This window comes from Hemicordylus capensis, chromosome 3 (genome assembly GCF_027244095.1).
Source record: "Hemicordylus capensis ecotype Gifberg chromosome 3, rHemCap1.1.pri, whole genome shotgun sequence".
Taxonomy (NCBI): domain Eukaryota; kingdom Metazoa; phylum Chordata; class Lepidosauria; order Squamata; family Cordylidae; genus Hemicordylus; species Hemicordylus capensis.
Window position 1 is genome coordinate 50,431,090 of NC_069659.1, and position 19,436 is coordinate 50,450,525.

The 19,436-nt window shown below is 42.9% G+C and overlaps 1 protein-coding gene across 4 annotated transcripts in view; it reads left to right on the top strand.

Annotated features, from left to right (window-relative positions):
* Positions 1-19,436, top strand: part of CFAP44 (cilia and flagella associated protein 44) — a 96,135-nt gene that overhangs the window by 64,680 nt on the left and 12,019 nt on the right. For all 4 annotated transcript variants that reach the window (XR_008318834.1, XM_053305872.1, XM_053305871.1 and 1 more), the window contains 5 exons: positions 6,056-6,233; positions 9,768-10,286; positions 11,049-11,252; positions 13,742-13,934; positions 15,977-16,087. Coding sequence is in view for 3 of the 4 variants with exons in the window: in XM_053305872.1 (XP_053161847.1) it covers positions 6,056-6,233; positions 9,768-10,286; positions 11,049-11,252; positions 13,742-13,934; positions 15,977-16,087 (1,205 nt within the window). In the remaining variant the exon portion in view is untranslated. The remainder of the gene's footprint in view (positions 1-6,055; positions 6,234-9,767; positions 10,287-11,048; positions 11,253-13,741; positions 13,935-15,976; positions 16,088-19,436) is intronic.

The window sequence follows — 19,436 nt, forward strand, 5'->3', positions numbered from 1 at the left end:
ATTTACATGAAGCCCCTGGGAGAGGTCATCCGTAGGTGTGAGCTGCGGTGCCATCAATATGCTGATGACACACAGCTCTACCTATCTTTTAAGTCAGCAGACACCAGGGAGGCAGTGGATGCTCTGAATGGGGGCTTGGAGGCTGTTCTGGACTGGATGGGGGCAAACAAGCTGAAACTCAATCCAGATAAGACGAAAGTGGTCTGGGCTGGTAGAACTGATCATACAAGTAATGAGGTAAATTTGGTCTTGGAAGGGGTCATCCTCCCCCTGAAAGACAAAGTCTGAAGACTGGGAGTGCTTCTGGACCCAACACTGTCCTTGGAGGTGCAGGTGGTGGCAGTGTGCAGAAGTGCCTTTTACCAACTATGCCTGGTATGCCAGCTGCGACCCTACTTGGAGAAATTAAACCTGACCTCAGTCACTCATGCATTGGTAACATCCAGATTGGACTACTGCAATGCGCTCTACATTGGGCTGCCCTTGAAGACTGTTCGGAAGCTTCAGCTGGTTCAGAATGCTGCTGCAAGGATGCTCGTGGGTGCGAGTCACTTCACAAGTATTACACCCAACCTGCATCAGCTTCATTGGCTACCAGTCTGTTTCTGGGCTAGATTCAAGGTGCTGGTATTGACCTTAAAGTCCTACACGGCTTGGGGCCGGGGTACCTGTCGGACCGCATTTGCCCATATGAATATGCCAGGGCCCTCCGATCATCATCTCAGGCCCTGCTCATGACCCCGCCACTAACAGAGATCCGGTTGGCAGGGACTAGAGACAGGGCCTTTTCTGTTGTGGCCCCTCAGCTTTGGAACACCCTCCCTGAAGAGCTTCACCATGCTCCTTCCCTCAGTGTTTTTAAAAAACATCTTAAAACACACTTTTTAAAGGAGGTTTTTTAATATCATTATTTTGTTATATCTGGTAGGTTCTTTAGCTTTTTATAATTTTTAGTTTTAATTTGAACCTAATAATTGTTTTTAATCTGACTTAAAAAAATAAGTATTACTTTTATCTTTGTCTATGTTATTGTTGTAAGCCACCCCAAGCAGTATTGCACTGGAGGGCGGGGTATAAATATTGTAAGTAAATAAATAAATAGCTACAGCACCACTTCAATCTCCATCGATACTGAGAGTGCAATTGCTTCAACATCGAGAGCGAACATCTATACATACAATCACCTGTGACTTTTCACATCAGTCTTAAGGTCGAGGAAATGCATGTTGCCCTAGATCCAGCTGCAGCTCAAAATCTTCTGAGGCTCCTAGGCTGAAATGAAAGCACACTATCTGCCTCTACAGTAAAAGGCTTCCCAAATCAGGGCCTCAACAATGAATGAGACCTGGAAGAGATATCATTTCCTCCATCAAAGATGCCATCAATGACACCACCACACACTCTCCTCTCTCTCACAGCAACCATCTTTTCATTTCAGCCGCCAGTACACCCTATCTTCTGTCAACCTTCTATAGGCAGCATGTCACCAACCATTCTAAACACCTGGAGATCACCAAGGGACTTCATAGTATAAAAATCAAATAAATAAATAAATAATAAATAATAGTCACACAAGGTCTCCTATTGGAAAGTGGATGGGGTTATGCAAGTCTATACCATGCAGCAGAGTCTCCAGGACTACTATATGATTATTATGAGTTTAAACTTTGGAAAGCCCATCAACAAGTTTCAAGAACTTTAGTCTAAACAGCTACTCAGGTAACGTCTCCAAGAATTGAACAACCACTACCAATACCTGCTGTACCACCTGCACTACCTCCACCTAAACGTAGCATGACTGCAGGCACTCAAACCACTTCTCTGACACCTGAACCTTGTTCCCATCCTTGACCTGTGCAAACCACTACCACACCAGCAACATTACCACATTCATCCACACAATCAGAGATACTGGTTTCTTCTGATGATTTTTATGATTCTGACTCTATTACCGCAGAATCGGACTCCACTGAACATCCTTCAGATCCATCACAGGATGTTACTCCTAATCCTTCCATTTCTCCAACATAAGAAATGCATTCTTACCATCAACAAATAATTGAGTTTGCATCTGCATTAGGCCTAGAGTTAAAAATAAGACTCAGGAACTCAAAGATCCAGTTTATGATTTTCATGAACACTTCCTCTACAGCACAACCAGTTTTCCTCCCAGTGCTACCTGTGATTTCCACAGCAGCTCAGTCGGCCTGGGATGTGCTTCAGACATCGACCCCCCACATCTTTACACCTGGAAAGTCTGTACAGGATACAGGAAGAAGAAAACAAATATCTTATGAAGCATCCTGCACCAAATTCTTTGGTAATTGTTTGTGCCTCTACATTGAAATCTGGCAAAAGGCATAGAACTCCAGCTGACAAAGGCCACAGGCTGGATGTCCTGGACTGGAAGGCTTACTCAACAGCTTGCCTTTCTTTAAAAATATCAAACTATATGGCCTGTTTGGCAAAATCTAACCACTTCTTATGGGACTTCTTGTTTCGTGAGCAAGCATCTCTGTCACATGAGGAGTTCCTGAAGTGCTTTAATGATACCTATGTTAACTATTCTGGTTATTTATTTATTTATTGTATTTCTGTATCTCCAGACGGTATAAAAATTAAAACATAATATAAAACAGTTAAATTAGTAAAACAGATAAAATCTCAATAAGTAAAAACACATTAAAATTTAGATGTCAATTAAAAGCTTGGAAAAACAGGTACGTCTTCAGAGTCCTCCTAAAAGTAAACAGAGAAGGAGATGCTCTTATTTCAGCAGGGAGTACATTCCAAAGCCCCAGGGCAGCCACAGAGAAGGCCTGATCCTGAGTTGCCACCAAACGAGTTAGTGGCAGCTGTAACCAGACCTCTCGAGATCATCTTAATAGGGTTCATGACAGAGAAGACGCTTTCTTAAATACCTTGGACCCAAGCTGTTGAGGGATTTATAGGTAATAACCAGCATTATGTATTTTGCTCAGAAACATATCGGCAGCCAGTGTAGTTCTTTCGAAATCGGTGCTATATGATCCCTTCGGGTAAACCCAGAGACCAATCTGGCTGCCTCATTCTGTACCAATTGTAGTTTCCAAACTATGTACAAAGGCAGCCCCATATAGAATGCATTACAGCAGTCAAGCCTAGAGGTTACCAGCATATGTACCACTGTCATTGTCTCCAGAAATGGATGTATCTGGCGTATCAGATGAAGCTGATAAAAAGCACTCTTGGCCACTGCCTCAACCTGAATAACCAGGGAACGTTTAGGATCCAGGAGCACTCCCAGACAACAAAACTGATCTTTTAGGGGGAGTGTAATCCAGAACAGGCAGATCTAGACCATCTGTTGGGTCCCAACCCCCTATAGACAATACCTCCGTCTTATTTGGATTCAGCTTCAGCCTGTTATCCCTCGCCCAGCCCATTATCACCTCCAGGCAGGCATTTAGGGGAGTCATGCCATATCCTGATGAAGTTGGTATGGAGAAGTCGATCTGGGTGTCATCAGCATATTGATAACATCCCAGACCAAATCTCCTGATGATCTCTCCCAGCGTGTTTCATGTAGATGTCAAAAAGCATTGGAGACAGTATGGAGACTTCTTGCATTGCAGAATAACAGTCTCCAAGCGACACCATCTGGAATTTGCCAGAGATGTAGGAACGGAACCACTGTAGAACAGTGTACATGCCAACAACTGAGTACTGCCAAACACTTGGCTGAAACAGAGTCCAGAACATTAGCAATGTCTGTCGATTTACACAGGCATGCATGGTTGTGTTCCACCAATTTGCAGCAAGACATGAAAGAGAAGATAGAAACTTTGCCTTTCAGTCGTAAAGATCTGTTTTGCAGAGACACAGATTCCGCTATGGAAACCTTAAAGAAATCAAAATATACAGCAAAATCATTCACGACTACTATATCATCTTATTCATCTTCGAGATACTGCCCATACAACAGGTGGTAAAATTCCTGATCTTCAGAAGGAAGGATTACAGGAAGCCCTACCAGTGCTTTAAACATAAGCCCTATAATCCAAAACCAAAAAATACACAAGGCTCCCATTCTAAGAATGCTGAGCAATCTAAGCAGCATCTTTGATATGTGTGTCAGTCCACCGGCACTCCTTTTCAATGCAGCTTTGAACAGCTAGCTGCCAACTTCTTCCATCACTGCCGCATCCACCATCAAACTGGCAAGACATGCTTTGGCATGGCACCATATAACATCAGATCGCTGGGTTCTATGCATAATTGGAATAGGTTATGCAGTAGAGTTCAAGACTCTGCCAATATAAAGTACACTCCTATCTTGCAGGTGTTGATGGAGGAAGTCAGGACACTTTTGAAGAATCGAGCAATCTCCCCATGATGGTGGACAAATCAATGGAAAAGCTTCTACTCCCACTACTTTCAAATACCCAAGCGGGATGGGGGCATCAGGCCCATTATGGATTTACGTTGGCTTAAACTATTTATCGATGTGTGAAAATTGATTTTGGTTTATTCTAATGTTTTTACTTGAAATAAACCATAATCTGTAATTCACTCAAACAGATCCCAGTTTATTGCAAGTAAGTAGGTTAGAATAAACTGTGATCAGTCACTTTGGATGTCATACCCGATCTTGGTTTATTCTAACCTAAATTGGAAGTAGACATTCACATTGGCATGGAAGTTGGGGAGCATGTGCTCCCAGGCTGTGATGTCACGCAGGACCAGACTTAACTATTTTGCATTACATCTGAACCAGTCCATAGTAGCATTCTTTTAGGGTTACTGACAATCTCAGAACTGTCCTTTAAAGGGCCACAGAAACATATACATAGTTTGCTGTACAGAGAGGCTATTCTCATGACTGCGCAAAACCAGGCTATGGGAGCCCAGCCCGGTTTCACATAGTCATGTGCAGCACTGGGAGCTGTGCCGCTCCTGGCTGCTAGCCCTCCTAATTCCCCTTCCCCTTCCTCGTTTCCCTGATTGTGAGTCGGCATGGCTCCATGCCGCGGCGACTCACAAGGAGACCCCTGACTGGGAGACTACAACAAGCCTCCCAGCGTTGGGAGGCTTCCTGGGGTGCCCTGCACACTTGTGCAGGGCATTCTGGGACTTCCGGGGGCTGGGTGGCCCCTGATCCCCGCAGCCCCAACCGGCTCCGTGATGGAACTGGTAATCATGTGGATGGCCAATTTGGCCACCCAGGAAGAAGGCAGCGATCGTCTGTCAATCTTATTTAGGCAAATGGGGCTTAGTGTGAGGAAACTTAATCCTATAGCAATGGTGAAGTGAAAGAGAGATGAATCTGACTGAGCTGAATGAAAGACCTTCCTGTGTACCACTGTCAGTCCCATGGCAACTACTCTGAGTTATCTAGAAACAGAAGTATGGGATATAAATATAATAAATGCACACAGACATTCATAAATCAGTCATATTTTGGTGAAAGCCAGCATCCTGCAGCAGATCCCTTCATTTTTAGACATTCACCAGATGAGTTGGAACATTCGTATGTGGTTGTCAAAAGTTGCTGGATTTCTGACATTTACGGTAATGTATACATAACTTTTTCTCACTTATCACTGTAAGTGCTGTTGATGTTACTACTACCACAATAAAACAGCTCCACACAGCAGGAGATCCCTGTGACTTTGCTAAATGTAGTGATAAGAGCAGATGTGGCCACATCATGAGGCAATGTGAGGTGGCTGCCTCAAGCTGTGGATTTTGGAAGTCATTAAAGGGAGTAGAGTGGGAATAGGTAGATCTGACCCACAGGACATAATCTACCTCCTGCACAACCCTCACTGAAATTTCCCATTAACTTCCTCTGGAGGCATTCTCAGCAGATTATGCCCTGTGCGAACTAGTGGGAGTGGACGTTGCCATTTCTATTTTCTGTGTCAAGGAACAATGTCTTGATCTGGCCCCATGTAGGAGAGCTGGGCAGTTATGGTGCTTTAGTTTCTCTAGGGACTGAAAAATACAAAATAGGTAAGGGCCATTTTGTTGTTCCTTGGGCCAATTGGTAATATCCTTAATTGATGCTTGGCAGGCTCAAGAGCAAACCAAACGATGACTACGAGGACCCCCAAGATGTGGAAAATATCAAAGAAGCCAAAGAGAACATGGGGGATTTCAAATTGAAGACTGCTACCAACTACAAAATACCTGAACACATGAGAATTAATGCTGACAAGAAATCTTATCAGCTTGCATCTCTAGAAGTGGCTGTAAGTAAAATAACTAAATTGGATAATGTAATCTCATAGTATTAAAATATGCAAATTGTTTATCCCTAACTTGAACCACTTCATGCTCCATGTACACGCGGACCTCGATATGCATGGGGGTTCCGTTCCCGGCTGCAGCCACAGATACTGAAACAGCGAATATTGAGCTATTGCGGGCTATGGGATTGTGGGGGTTAGGTTCCCAATCAGCTCAAAATTTTCTAAAAATTGCCCCAAACTGGCCAAATTTAAGGGAGAAATTCAGGGGGGGAGGTGCTCCTTACCATGCTTTGCTGCTTCCCCCAAGTTGTGCTGTGCCCCAGAATGCCCCCAAATCTGCAGATATGCAAGGTCAACATATTTTAATCTCCCTCTATGTATGCCGAGGTTGGGTGTCTTTTTCCTAATCGCGGATACACAAATCCATGGATAATGGATCTGCAGATAATGAGGTTTCCCTGTATTTCAATCTTCCCAGTGCAGTGAGATTGTCAGAGGCCTCCTCCAGATGCCCATACCACTGGGTGAGGCAGGTGGCATCAGGAAAGAGGGCCTTTTCAGTTGTGGATTTCTCTGCCCAGGGATGATTATCTGGCATGTACTTTATAATTATTCAGGCACCAAAGACTTAATTTCCCATGCTTTTATTTTTTTAACCTCTGAAGCGATAGTTACACTGTCAGTTTTATCCTCTTTGATGTTAATTTTGTGCTAGCTATCCTGATATTTTTTAATGAAAGGGCAGCATAATTATGTGTGTGTGCATGCACACACATAAATTTTTAGCACACACACAGACACACACACAGACACACACACACACACACACAATTGTTTTAGGATTTCATTAAAAAGGAGATTGGAGTTAGTTAAATCTCAGTTAAATGAAATTTATTATTACATTTATATTTGCTGAAAGTCCACATGATTTGGGGTCTGAATGACCCCAATGTGGTTAGTAACGACACAAAAGTCACTATGTTAAGGAAGTAGTTAAGATAAGATTATATTTAACCATCAATATTTTGTGTTTATTCATATCTCTAGGAGGCATTTAACTGAAGGAAAAATTCATATGAGACAGATATCGGAGACTGTGAAACTGCATGCAAATTAACAATGGAGTCATATAGACTCCAGACACCATTCATGTTTAGCTTTGCCTCTATTCTGTCAACAGTATTCCTTAGTAGATCTTTGGTTTAACATTAAAATGTAAACCTTGTCAATTATATTTCCTTAACTTTAAACTAAGATTTAATTGGGGTTTATATGACCTCAATATCAGACTAGTAACGTTATTTTATGAGTCTGTGGGATTTGTAGTAGTTTCTCTGAAATAAGTCAAAGTACTTTTTTCACACATCAGTATTCAGCCTGTGCACAGATGTAAAAGTTGAGATCTGATCTGAACGGATGCCATAGATATTGGCTTGGGGTCCTTTGGACCCTTCCGAATGTTATGGTTGGGGTCAGGGATGAAGTCGGACAAACCTGGAAAAATAACTTTTAAAGTAACTGTGGATACTCACTGTGAACCCGGAAGAAAAGTAACATAACACCAGAGAGTCGCAGGGGAAGTGATGTAGCATCAGAGAATCCAAGGAGAAGTGATGCAACATCAGATAATTGCAGGAGAAACCTGGAAATTAGTTGTTTGTGAGTAAAAATGTGCCTTTAAAACTTCTTAAAAATTCTTTAAAAATCCGATTTATGCATGGGAAGTTGGGCAGAGAGGGAAGAAGATGGAGTCCTGCCCCAGCTGCGATAGGGGAGAGAGAGAGAGAGAGAGAGAGAGACAGACCAGACAGACAGAGAGAGGTCTAATCCAAACTGGACTGGACTCTCTCTGAACTGCTCCGATTTCCATAAAATTAGACCAAGTTCGATTTTACCAATCTGACTTTGCACAGGCCTAATCAGTATACTTTTCTTGCCAAATGTCTGCCTTTAAGAGCCCCTGGTGGTGCAGTGGTAAAACTGCTGCCCTGTAACCAGAAGGTTACAAGTTCGATCCTGACCAGGGGCTCAAGGTTGACTCAGCCTTCCATCCTTCCGAGGTCGGTAAAATGAGTACCCAGAATGTTGGGGGCAATATGCTAAATCATTGTAAACCGCTTAGAGAGCTCTGGCTATAGAGCGGTATATAAATGTAAGTGCTATTGCTATTGCTATTTATCAAGATCAAAATTTTATTTTACCCTGTCCAAATGTAGTATATGTCTCCAGCAGATTAAATCTCTCCATTTATCAAAATAAAAGGGACAAGGTTTTTTCCATTAATTTGTGCAATTTTATACTATTCAGATTTTAAGGTAGTTAATTTTAGTTTAACATTTTAAAATAATAATAATAATAATAATAATAATAGTTAATAATAAAAATTTTAAAATATTTATACCCTACTCCTCCAGTATACTACTGCTCGTGGTGGCTCACAACATTAATTTAAAAATACAGTGTAAAATAAGACTAATAAAGTTAACCAAATTTAAGTTAAGCAAGTTTTAAAAGACCAGACTAAAACCACATTTAAAGTTACAATTTTTACAAAAGTTTCAAATTAAAAGTTATTTTAAAAGCTAAAAACTAAGAACTATAAAAACTAAAGAACCTACCAGAGGTTCTATCTATAATATAAAGCTGCTTGGGCCTGACTGACTGACTCATTCATTCACTCACTGACATGAAACTCCTAGATCAAACTACAAAATACAGAAACATGCCATTTTTGCAAATAGGGTCCAAACCTTCCTGACTACCAAAAAAAATCCCAAACTCTGGAAAAAATTACAACTTTCCTGGAAAATGTGGGGAAACACTTCCATTGGAAAGCATGGGGAATGTTACCTCATAGACAGAGAAAACTACTAGAGTCACAGAGAGATAAGATGTTCACATTCTTGCAGACAGCAAGCCCTCACTGACTCAGCCACTGTTTGCCTGCCATGAAACTCCCAGACCACATCACGAAAGCTAGGAACATGCCATTTCTGCAGTACATTTCCAGACCTCGGCCACACTACCACAAAAATCCAAAATCTCAGAAAAATTCATTAATGTCCTGGAAAATGCAGAAAAACTCTCCCATGTGAAAGCATGGGGAATGATACCGCATAGACAGAAAAAGACTGGAGTCAGATATTAATGTGTTTGCAAACTGCGAACCATTTTTTATCCCCTGCTAACTGAACACTAAAGGCACATTTTAAAAGTGGTGATTCTCTTTATGTAGCAGGGGGAGAGCAACTGGGCCTATCCATCCCCAGCAAAGCATCCCTCCAATGGCTGTTGCTGGTGTCTATCTTATGTTTCTTTTTTAGAGTGTGAGCCCTTTGGGGACAGGGAACCATTTTATTTATTTATGTCTATGTAAACCGCTTTGGGAACTTTTCTTGAAAAGCGGTATATAAATAGTCGTTGCCTTATCTTTTACTTGTATATAAATAAATACATTTTAAAGCTTTTTTAAAAAAAAGATCACTATTTAATTGTACTGTTGACACCAAGCTAAGTAACTTGTCCTCTTTTCAGATCCATGAGAAAAAATTATCCATGAACAAATGGATAGTCTCCCTCCGAGACCTCAAAGTGGCTATTATTGAAGAGATCCAGTGTGTGGTACAAGAACTGAAAACTATACAGTCATCCTTGCATCGTTCCAAACATCTTCCTATCCCCCCAGTTCCTGAACTACATCCTGATGAGATTCCAGAAAAAAAATTCCAGTATGATAGTGAAATGCTTTTGAAGTTCAAACAAGAACTAGAAGAACGGGCTAAGGAAAAAGAAATTGTGCCTGTGACTCCTTCGGTAGAGGGTGGGGGTATAGGAGGATTTGGAGGAGGGTTTCTTCATGTCCCTTCGGCAAAGGAGCTTGAAATCACTGCACGGGGTACTAGTTTAAAAACACTGAAAACAATATCTGGAACTGCTGGAGTGACACCCAAAACCTTTGAGTTTGAACAGGCAGAACCAACTGAGATGGAACTGGAAATTGCAAAGAGGGAGGAGATTAGAAACATTCATCTGCAAGAGACTTTAATCAAGAGGGTAAGAGAGTCAGAGAAAATGTCATCAAGACTGACTGTATGTCATCTGCTTCTAAGTGAAATCATTTCCTAAAGTCTTGCACACTGAAGTATGTTGGGAAATTGGTCCACTGCTGTCAGTGATAAAACTGATATCTGAAGGAAGGGGGAATTTGATATTTTATTTGTGTGCTCTTTGCATATCTTTATAATCAGTTTTGAAGAGAAAGTTGAACTACTTAAATAAGAATTCTGTGGATCTCCTTTTTCAGCTATTTGCTAAATCCCCTGTCCTGTGCTCTGAGTGTCTCTGAAAAAATTTATAATGTTGGTCCAGTCAGCAGCCAGAATGTATATTTTAAAATTAGTTGAAACGGCATGCTTTTTAGATATTACCGTGGGAGCAGGGGTGGTGGTGGTGAACAGACTGGAATGAAATGGCTTAACACTGCCCAGGTGGCAATAGAAAATAGAGATGGCACCACACTGAAATGAATGAAAGGAGGGATGGTGCAACAATAAATTATTGCTGGGAAAAGCCCAAAGCATGTCAAGGTGATAATTTCTATTTTGTGGGGAAGTGCAGACAAATATAGATAGAAAAATTATTATTGTTGCACTGTCCCTCTTTGCTTCCTTCAAACAGCCCAGGATACTACTTCAGAACAAGAAGATTGCTGCTTTAAATGTATTTAGTAGTGGACGTTTATACTTTTATTAATATTGTGAAAATTCATTTCTGATTATTTTTGTGTGCCATTTCTCTTGTATACGGTCTCTCCAGATTCATGAGCTCATGATCACTTTTGATGCCGAGCTTCGCCTTCTGCGTCACCAAAAGCTGAAGCTGGACACAATGATGAAAACTGCCGACCTACGTCACACCACTTGGTTTGAAGAGTTGCTTCTGCTGAAGAATTTTGAAAAACATGAGAACATTCTCCAGGAACGTGTCAACAGCCTCATCAGTGAAGAGGAGGGAATGCAAGTATGTAGCATGTGCACAGGCTTGAGTTTTTGATGATCAAGATGATGGCTTTTCCTCTGACTGACCAAGAGAGGGATCTTGGGGTGCTGGTGGACAGCTCGTTGAAAGTATCAACTCAGTGTGCAGCAGCTGTGAAAAAGGCTAATTCCATGCTAGGGATCATTAGGAAGGGGGTTGGAAATAAAACTGCTAATATTATCATGCCCTTATACAAAACCATGGTGTGGCCACACTTGGAGTACTACATGCAATTCTGGTCACCACATCTAAAGAAGAACATTGAAGAACTGGAAAAGGTTTAGAAGAGGGCAACCAAGATGATCAGGGGCCTAGAACACTTTCATTATGGGGCAAGGCTACAACACCTGGCTTTTTAGTTTAGAAAAAAGACGACTGTGGGGAGACATGATAGAGGTCTATAAAATCATGCAGGGTATGGAGAAATTTGATAGAGAGAAATTTCTCTCTCACACACATAACGCTAGGACCAGGGGTCATCCCATGAAATTCGTTGCCAAAAAAATTAGAGCCAACAAACAGAAGTACTTTTTCACACAACGCATAATCAACTTGTGGAATTCTCTGCCACAAGATGTAGTGACAGCCAACAACCTGGATGGCTTTAAGAGGGGTTTGGATAACTTCATGAAGTAGAGGTCTATCCACAGCTACTAGTGGGAGGGCTATAGGCCACCTCCAGCCTCAAAAGCAGGATGCCTCTGAATACCAGTTGTAGGGGAGTAACAGCAGGAGAGAGGGCATGCCCTCAACTCCTGCCTGTAGGTTCCCACCGGCATCTGGTGGGCCACTGTGTGAAACAGGACACTGGACTAGATGGGCCTTGGGCCTGATCCAGCAGGGCTGTTCTTTTGTTCTTAAGGACCAGTCTAGATATGACGGGGCAGTCACATTGGTTTTCTGTGCATGCTATTTACATATAAAGGGGGTGGACTTGGAGAATGTCTAATTTTTAAAATACTATGTGTACACAAATGAGGAAATCTGAACTCTTTCCCCCATCTTACCTTTCCATGCTCAGTTGCTGCAGGCAGTTTCTTACCAGCATGACTCCCATATTGGGAGGGACCTGGGCTGGGGAAATGAAGTGCAGCAAAATAAGGAAGGGGAAGAGAAGTGTTGAGCCCTCTTCACCTGTTTATACCTTTTGCTGCAAAAAATTAGGAATCTTCCCACTTCTGATGTCAATGCAGTAGACATGTGAATAAATCACCACGACTGTCCTCATCACATATAATCTGACCCTAACTTTCACTACCACTTGGGGGGTCTATGTGCAGTTTATGGACAGCAGTTCTTGGAATCACAATGATAGTGCTGCATGTATTGCAAGCCAGTGACCATCTTCCATCTGGCCCTTCTTTGATTTGTGAGGTTGTATTCATTTTAGTGTTCAGAGTAACTGTATGAAGGGTATTGTATTGTTTCCCCTCGCTTCTGTTAAGACTAGTATGAACATAAGAACAGCCCTGCTGGATCAACATAGGAACATAAGAAGCTGTCCTATACTGAGTCAGACCATTGGTCTATCTAGCTCAGTATTGTCTTTACAGACTGGCAGTGGCTTCTCCAAGCTTGCAGGCAGGAATCTCTCTCAGCCCTGTCTTGGAGATGCCAGGGAGGGAACTTTGAACCTTCTACTCTTCCCAGAGCGGCTCCATCCCCTAAGAGGAATATCTTACAGTGCTCACACTTCTAGTCTCCCATTCATATGCAACCAGGGTGGACCTTGCTTAGGGGACAAGTCATGCTTGCTACCTCAAGACCAGCTCTCCTCCCTTGGGATCTGCTCCAAGGTTTATCTAGTCCAGCATCCTGTTTCACACAGTGGCCAATCAGATGCCTCTGAGAAGCCCACAGGGGGCAAGGGCTTGTCTTTGCTCCTGCTTTTGCTCCCCTGCAACTGGTATTTAGCGGCATCTTGCCTCTGAGGGTGAAGGTGGCCTATAAGCCACCAAACTAGTAGCAATTGATAGACCTGTTCTCCATGATTTCAGAATGATTTTTCAGTTATCCATATAAGGCCCTGAAAGCTAGGACTGCAGTCCTGTGTGCCCTTGAGAGCAAGTCTCATTGAACTCACTGGGGCTTGCTTCAAAGTAAACATGCTTAGGTGTAGGCTACGGGGTTCCTCTCTCGTGCATCACCTGAAAAGACTTGCTTGAAATCAGTTTTGTTTTTTGTTTAGTAGGGTCCTGAAATTGCTGCTAATGTTGCTGACATTTTTTCCTTGAAACTTAGATTCATTTTTGCTCCTACCACATCTGTAATGTGCATGTAAAACCTATACAAGTATTAGGATTAACATCATTCACACATGCATACAAATAGTGCAAGAGAGGCTCCAGGACACTCTTTAAATGTTATGTGGAAATGCTTAAGGGGGAGCGAATAAAAGCTGCCAATTATATATGAGACGAATATTCTAGCAGCTCTTTTTAGTTTAAATCTTTTCCCCCTTCTTTTAAAAGCTCAAATTAAATAGCTATCTTGCACAAATAGAAGAAAAGAAAGCAGAGATTGCAAGGCTCCAAGATCGAGAGAAGGCCCTCTATGCCACTTTCCAAGCATCCTTGGGAGAAAACAACAAATTTGCTGGATTCCTCACTAAGGTCCTCAAGAAGAGGATCAAGCGTGTTAAGAAAAAAGAAGTGGAAGCCGAAGGTGGTTGGAAACTTTGTGTGTTTTTATAGATGTCATGCATATTGTTTTAGCTAACTCCACGTTGTTGGATAGATGGGAGTAAGTTGTGCAGATCTGATGTAGTGACTTCTGGCTGATGTGTCAAAATATTACTGGGGGACAGGGAATCAGTAGAATTATTTCCTAATGCTGCTTGCTGCAGTTCGTATGCATGGAAATGCATTGGCAGTAATTGACATTTTTCTTCCTCTAAATACCTACTCAATTATTTTCCTTCACTGGTAGAAGCACTTTATTTATCATGGAAACAGGCTTCCTGTCCCCACATTTAATAGTAATTATAACATTTAAATTAAGAACAAAAGAACATAAGAACAGCCCTTTGGGATTGGGCTAAGGGCCCATCCAGTCCAGCTTCCTGCCTCATGCAGTGGCCAGCCAGGTGCAATTGGGAAGCCTGCATGTGGTGAAAAGAAGCAGAGAGAGACCGATATAGATAAAGATCTGCAATCGCTTTTATGTACACCACCAGTTCTTCTTCGTAGTCTCTGTGCATTCATACCTATGGGATGTGCACCTGCAGAAAGGATCATTTGGCACCTTCTAGAGCTCCATCTTTATGTGAGCCATGCCCCTCCAGAGTGTGAACGTCGGCCCATTGGGAGAGGTATCCCACTCCCTGAGCCCTACAAGGTGGCTGCCTGGTGGACTCTTTCAATGTTAATCAAGCACTGACCAGGTTTTCTTACAAAATACCTTCTCCTAACCTACCTGTACCTGCCTACAAGTAAGATAAGCTTGCTCATTTTCCATATGGACCAAGGCAGCAGAGCAAAAAGACAGATTGCTTATCTGTAACTTTGTCATTTGGAGTACCATCTGTGCAGACACATAGCCTACCCATCCTTTCCCACTGCAGATCTGTAAGTAAATGATTCAAAATGATCTGTAGCATTCTACAGAGTAACAGAGGGAAATGGGTGTTTTTCCTACTCCTTGAAGCATGTGTAGCACACAGGGTGGGTTTCCCTTCATAAGGAGTGAGAATACTCTACAAAGCTCTGGAAGCTTCCAAAAGCTGCTCTGTGCAGGTGCAGATCTCCCCCGCCCCCGTATCCGTCTGCACAGATGACCATTTGAAGAAGGTAAAGTTACAAGTAAGCAATCTGTCATTATATTTGAAAGACATTATTAATTTGTCTAGTTTTTCACTTTAATTTTTCTCCTGTGTTTGTTTTTTGCATTTATCATACATAACAACAACAATAATAAATCCCTCGAAATAGAGATCTAATCAGTTACCACAACACCTCTTAAAAACTGGATTCGACACTAGGGATGTGCACAGAATGGGGAGGGCTCAAAGGCGGGGGGATACCTTTATGGGTGTGTGTGGGTGCTCTTACCCCTCCCTCTGCATTTCCCCCTTCGGTGCTGCACGTAAAAAGAGTCTGCTGGGGCAGCAGTGTACCTCTCTCTTGCCTCGTTGGACCAGAAGTACCCAGCACGTGTGCACACCGGTCCAATGAGTCAATGGGGTGGCAGGGAGGTACGCTGCCACCCCGCTGGACCCTTTTAACCTGCAGCGCCGGCTGGGGAAACATGGTGGGAGGAGTAAGAGCACCCTACCCCAACCTTAAAGGGATCCCCCCACCTTTGAACTGGCCAAACCACCAGCCGTTCGAACTATGCACATCCCTATTAGACACATTTCCCCAAAGATTATCTTTCTGAATTTCAAGAATGTAAATATTTGAGGACAGAAAACTTATCCTAATCTTAGGACTCATCCAGTGCCCAGTACAAATGATGTGTCGGTATACAACCCTATGACTTCAGTTGGAGCGGTTCGCTCAGCCATTTGCTTTGCACTGCCAGTATCTGGGTCGGGATATAGACACACTATAAAACTCTTATTGTTGCAAATGATGCTGCTTTCATAAATGACTGCAGTGTGCTCTGAATTATTCAGGGACTGGCACTTCTGATGGACGAGCTTCTTCTATGCCCTGCAAGATGTGAATAGTAGTTTTCTGCATGGTAATATTGCTTTCTTATCTCAGATGATGATGAAGAGAGTGAGGAAGAGAGTGATGAGGAGTCTAGTTTGGAGAGTGATGAAGAAGAGTCAGGCTCTGAGGATGAAGTCTTCGATGACAGTGTTTGTCCAAAAAGTAAGCCATGCCATGTCTTCTGACTAATTGCTAATTACTGTTGTTTGCAGATGGCTGTGTGGAAAGATTTGAAAACACAATCGTCACTTCAGACTTAATAAGATGTTACTAATGTGTGCCAGTTCCTTCTGTCTGTTTGCTTACATTTAGAATATAACTGCTCCAAGAAAACAGACAACTTCCAAAACACATTTCCCTCTATCTGTTTAGCCCTGGTTGCTTGGGGCTTTTGTGCTGATATGATAGCTGGTATTGTTAGAGATGCGAAGGAGTTAACATTAGACAAGTACCAAATTATGTGTGATATGAAGCCTTGATATCTTTCCCAAGAGGACAGAAAAGCCCCTGGGAAGAATTTCACACTCTTACAGAATTTTAATTTTCTAAGTGTTACTTAAAATTGGTATTCTTTCACACTCTAGAAATCCCAAGCGGCTCAAACTTTGGGCTAAGCCCTTTGCTGCCATCTTGTGGCTTGAAGCAATCATTTCTCAAGGTTTTAACTTTGATTTTACAGGAACAGATTTGCAGAGCACCATTTATCTACACAAGAACACGACCCACCCCCCATCTATGTGATTTAGATGATTTTGGATGATACATTGAGTCTGATGCATTTCTAATTGACAGACTTGAGTTTTGTAGACCAGTTTAGGAACAAATATATACATGTACATCTCTGTGTGAACTTCCTCCGTGATCCAGAAGGGAGAAGTTGTGATCTCTCAGATGGAAGTCTCCTCCTCCAGTGTAACACTCCAGTGGGTCACTCATGTGAGCAGGTTCATGAGGATGAGCTTGCATACTTACAGTTTTAAGTGGCTCCAAGTCTGAGGGTAGAGAGAGCATTTCGCAAGACTACCCTGCTTTCATCCCACCAAACTCTGTGGGATGGCTTTGGTGGGATGAAAGGTCACTCTCCGCATCTACAAAAAGTCTTTCCTCAACAAAGGAGTGACCACAGCCATTTTGGCATGCTGAGCATATAGTCCTGGATCAGGAAACTGACAAATGTTTAAGAGGGTTATGGTGCACTCTCTCTGAGAAACTATAACTTCAGGGATTTCTGAGGTGGAGGGAGGGAGTGCCTCTGGAGGAGATCTGCAGGGGAGCAACCTGGGCTCATAGACATATGAGCCATTTTTGGAAGGGCAGTATAGAAATCGAATTAATAATAATAATAATAATAATATTTTATTCTTATTTGGGAAGAGCAATTCCAAGGGCAGCTTCATTTTTTCCCTTCAAATGTCAACATGCAGCTAGTATGGGGATGTTAAACAGTGATATTTCCCCAAACCCAGAGCACTAATCCATCAGACACAGGCACACACTCTGCCAGACTCTGCTCCCCACTGTTGCCTCTACCAAGGCAAACAACCAGTCTGTTTGTAGTGTCTGTGGAAAGTATGTCTATGAGCCCAGGTTGCTCCCCTGCAGATCTCCTCCAGAGGCACTCCCTCCCTCCACCTCAGAAATCCCTGAAGGAAACATACTAGCGGGAATTTGAACTTGCAGCCTCTGGCTTGCTAATCAAGTCATTTCCCCACTGCGCCATTAGGTGGCTGCACAATAAGTAAGGTAAAGTGTGCTGTCAAGTCGATTTCAACTCCTGGCAACCACAGAGCCATGTGGTTTTCTTTGGTAGAATACAGGAGGGGTTTACCATTGCCTCCTCCCACACAGTATGAGATGATGCCTTTCAGCATCTTCCTATATCACTGCTGCCCAATATAATACCAGTGGGATTCAAACTGGCAACCTTCTGCTTGTTAGTCAAGCATTTCCCCATTGTGCCACCTCCGTCTTATTTGGATTCATTCTCAGCTTGCTATCCCTCATCCAGCCCATCACTTCATCCAGGCAGGCATTTAAGGGAGGTTATGCCTTTTCCTGATGATGTTGACATGGAGAAATAGATTTGAGTGTCATCACCATACTTATAACACCCAGCACCAAATCTCCTGATGATCTCTCCCAATGGTTTCATGTTAAAAAGTATCGGAGATAGTATGGAGCCCTGGGGGACACCATACAACACGTTTTGAAGAACAACAGTCTCCAAGCGACACCATCTGGCATTTGCCCAAGAGGTAGGAGCAGAACCACTGCAAAGCAGTGCCTCCCACTCCCAACCCTCTCAGACAGTCCAGAAGGATACTATGGTTGATAGTACTGAAAGCTACCAAGAGATCCAAAAGGAACATAAGAACAGCCCTGCTGGATCAGGCTCAAGGCCCATCTAGTCCAGCATCCTGTTTCGCACAGTGGCCCACCAGATGCCGCTGGAAGCCACAGGCAGGAGTTGAGGGCGTGCCCTCTCTCCTGCCATTACTCCCCTGCAACTGGTACTCAGAGGCACACCCTTGAGGCTGAAGGTAGCCCACAGCCCTCTGACTAGTAGCCATTGATAGACCTCTCCTCCATGAAGTCATCCAAACCCCTCTTAAAACCATCCAGGTTGTTGTCCGTCACCACATCCTGTGGCAGAGAGTTCCACAAGTGGATCACGCGTTGTGTGAAAAAGTACTTCCATTTGTTGGTCCTAGACCTCCTGGCAATCAATTTCATGGAGTGACCCCTGGTTCTAGTGTTGTGTGAGAGGGAAAAGAATCTCTCTCTCTCCACTTTCTCCACGCCATGCATGATTTTATAGACCTCTATCATGTCTCCCCGCAGTCGTCTTTTTTCTAAACTAAAAAGCCCCAGGTGTTGTAGTCTTGCCTTGTACAAAAGGTGCTCTAGGCCCCTGATCATCTTGGTTGCCCTCTTCTGTACCTTCTCCAGTTCAACAATGTCCTTTTTAAGATGTGGTGACCAGAATTGTACGCAGTACTCCAAGTGTGGTCGCACCATAGTTTTGTATAAGGGCATTATAATGTTAGCTGTTTTATTTTCAATTCCCTTCCTAATGATCCCTAGCATGGAATTTGCCTTTTTCACAGCTGCCGCACATTGAGTCGACACTCTCAACGAGCTGTCAACCACAACCCCAAGATCCCTTCCCTGGTCCGTCACCGACAGCTCAGATCCCATCAGCATATACTTGAAGTGGGGTTTTTTCATCCCAATGTGCATCACTTTACACTTGCTAACATTGAACCGCATTTGCCATTTTGTCACCCTCTCCCCCAGTTTGGAGAGATCCTTTTGGAGCTGCTCACAATCCGTTTGGGATTTCACTACCCGGAAGAGTTTGGTATCATCTGCAAATTTGGCCACATTGCTGCTTACCCCTGCTTCTAGATCATTTATGAATAAATTAAAAAGCACCGGTCCCAGTACAGATCCCTGGGGGACCCCACTTCTTACTTCCCTCCATTGTGAAAACTCTCCATTTATACCTACC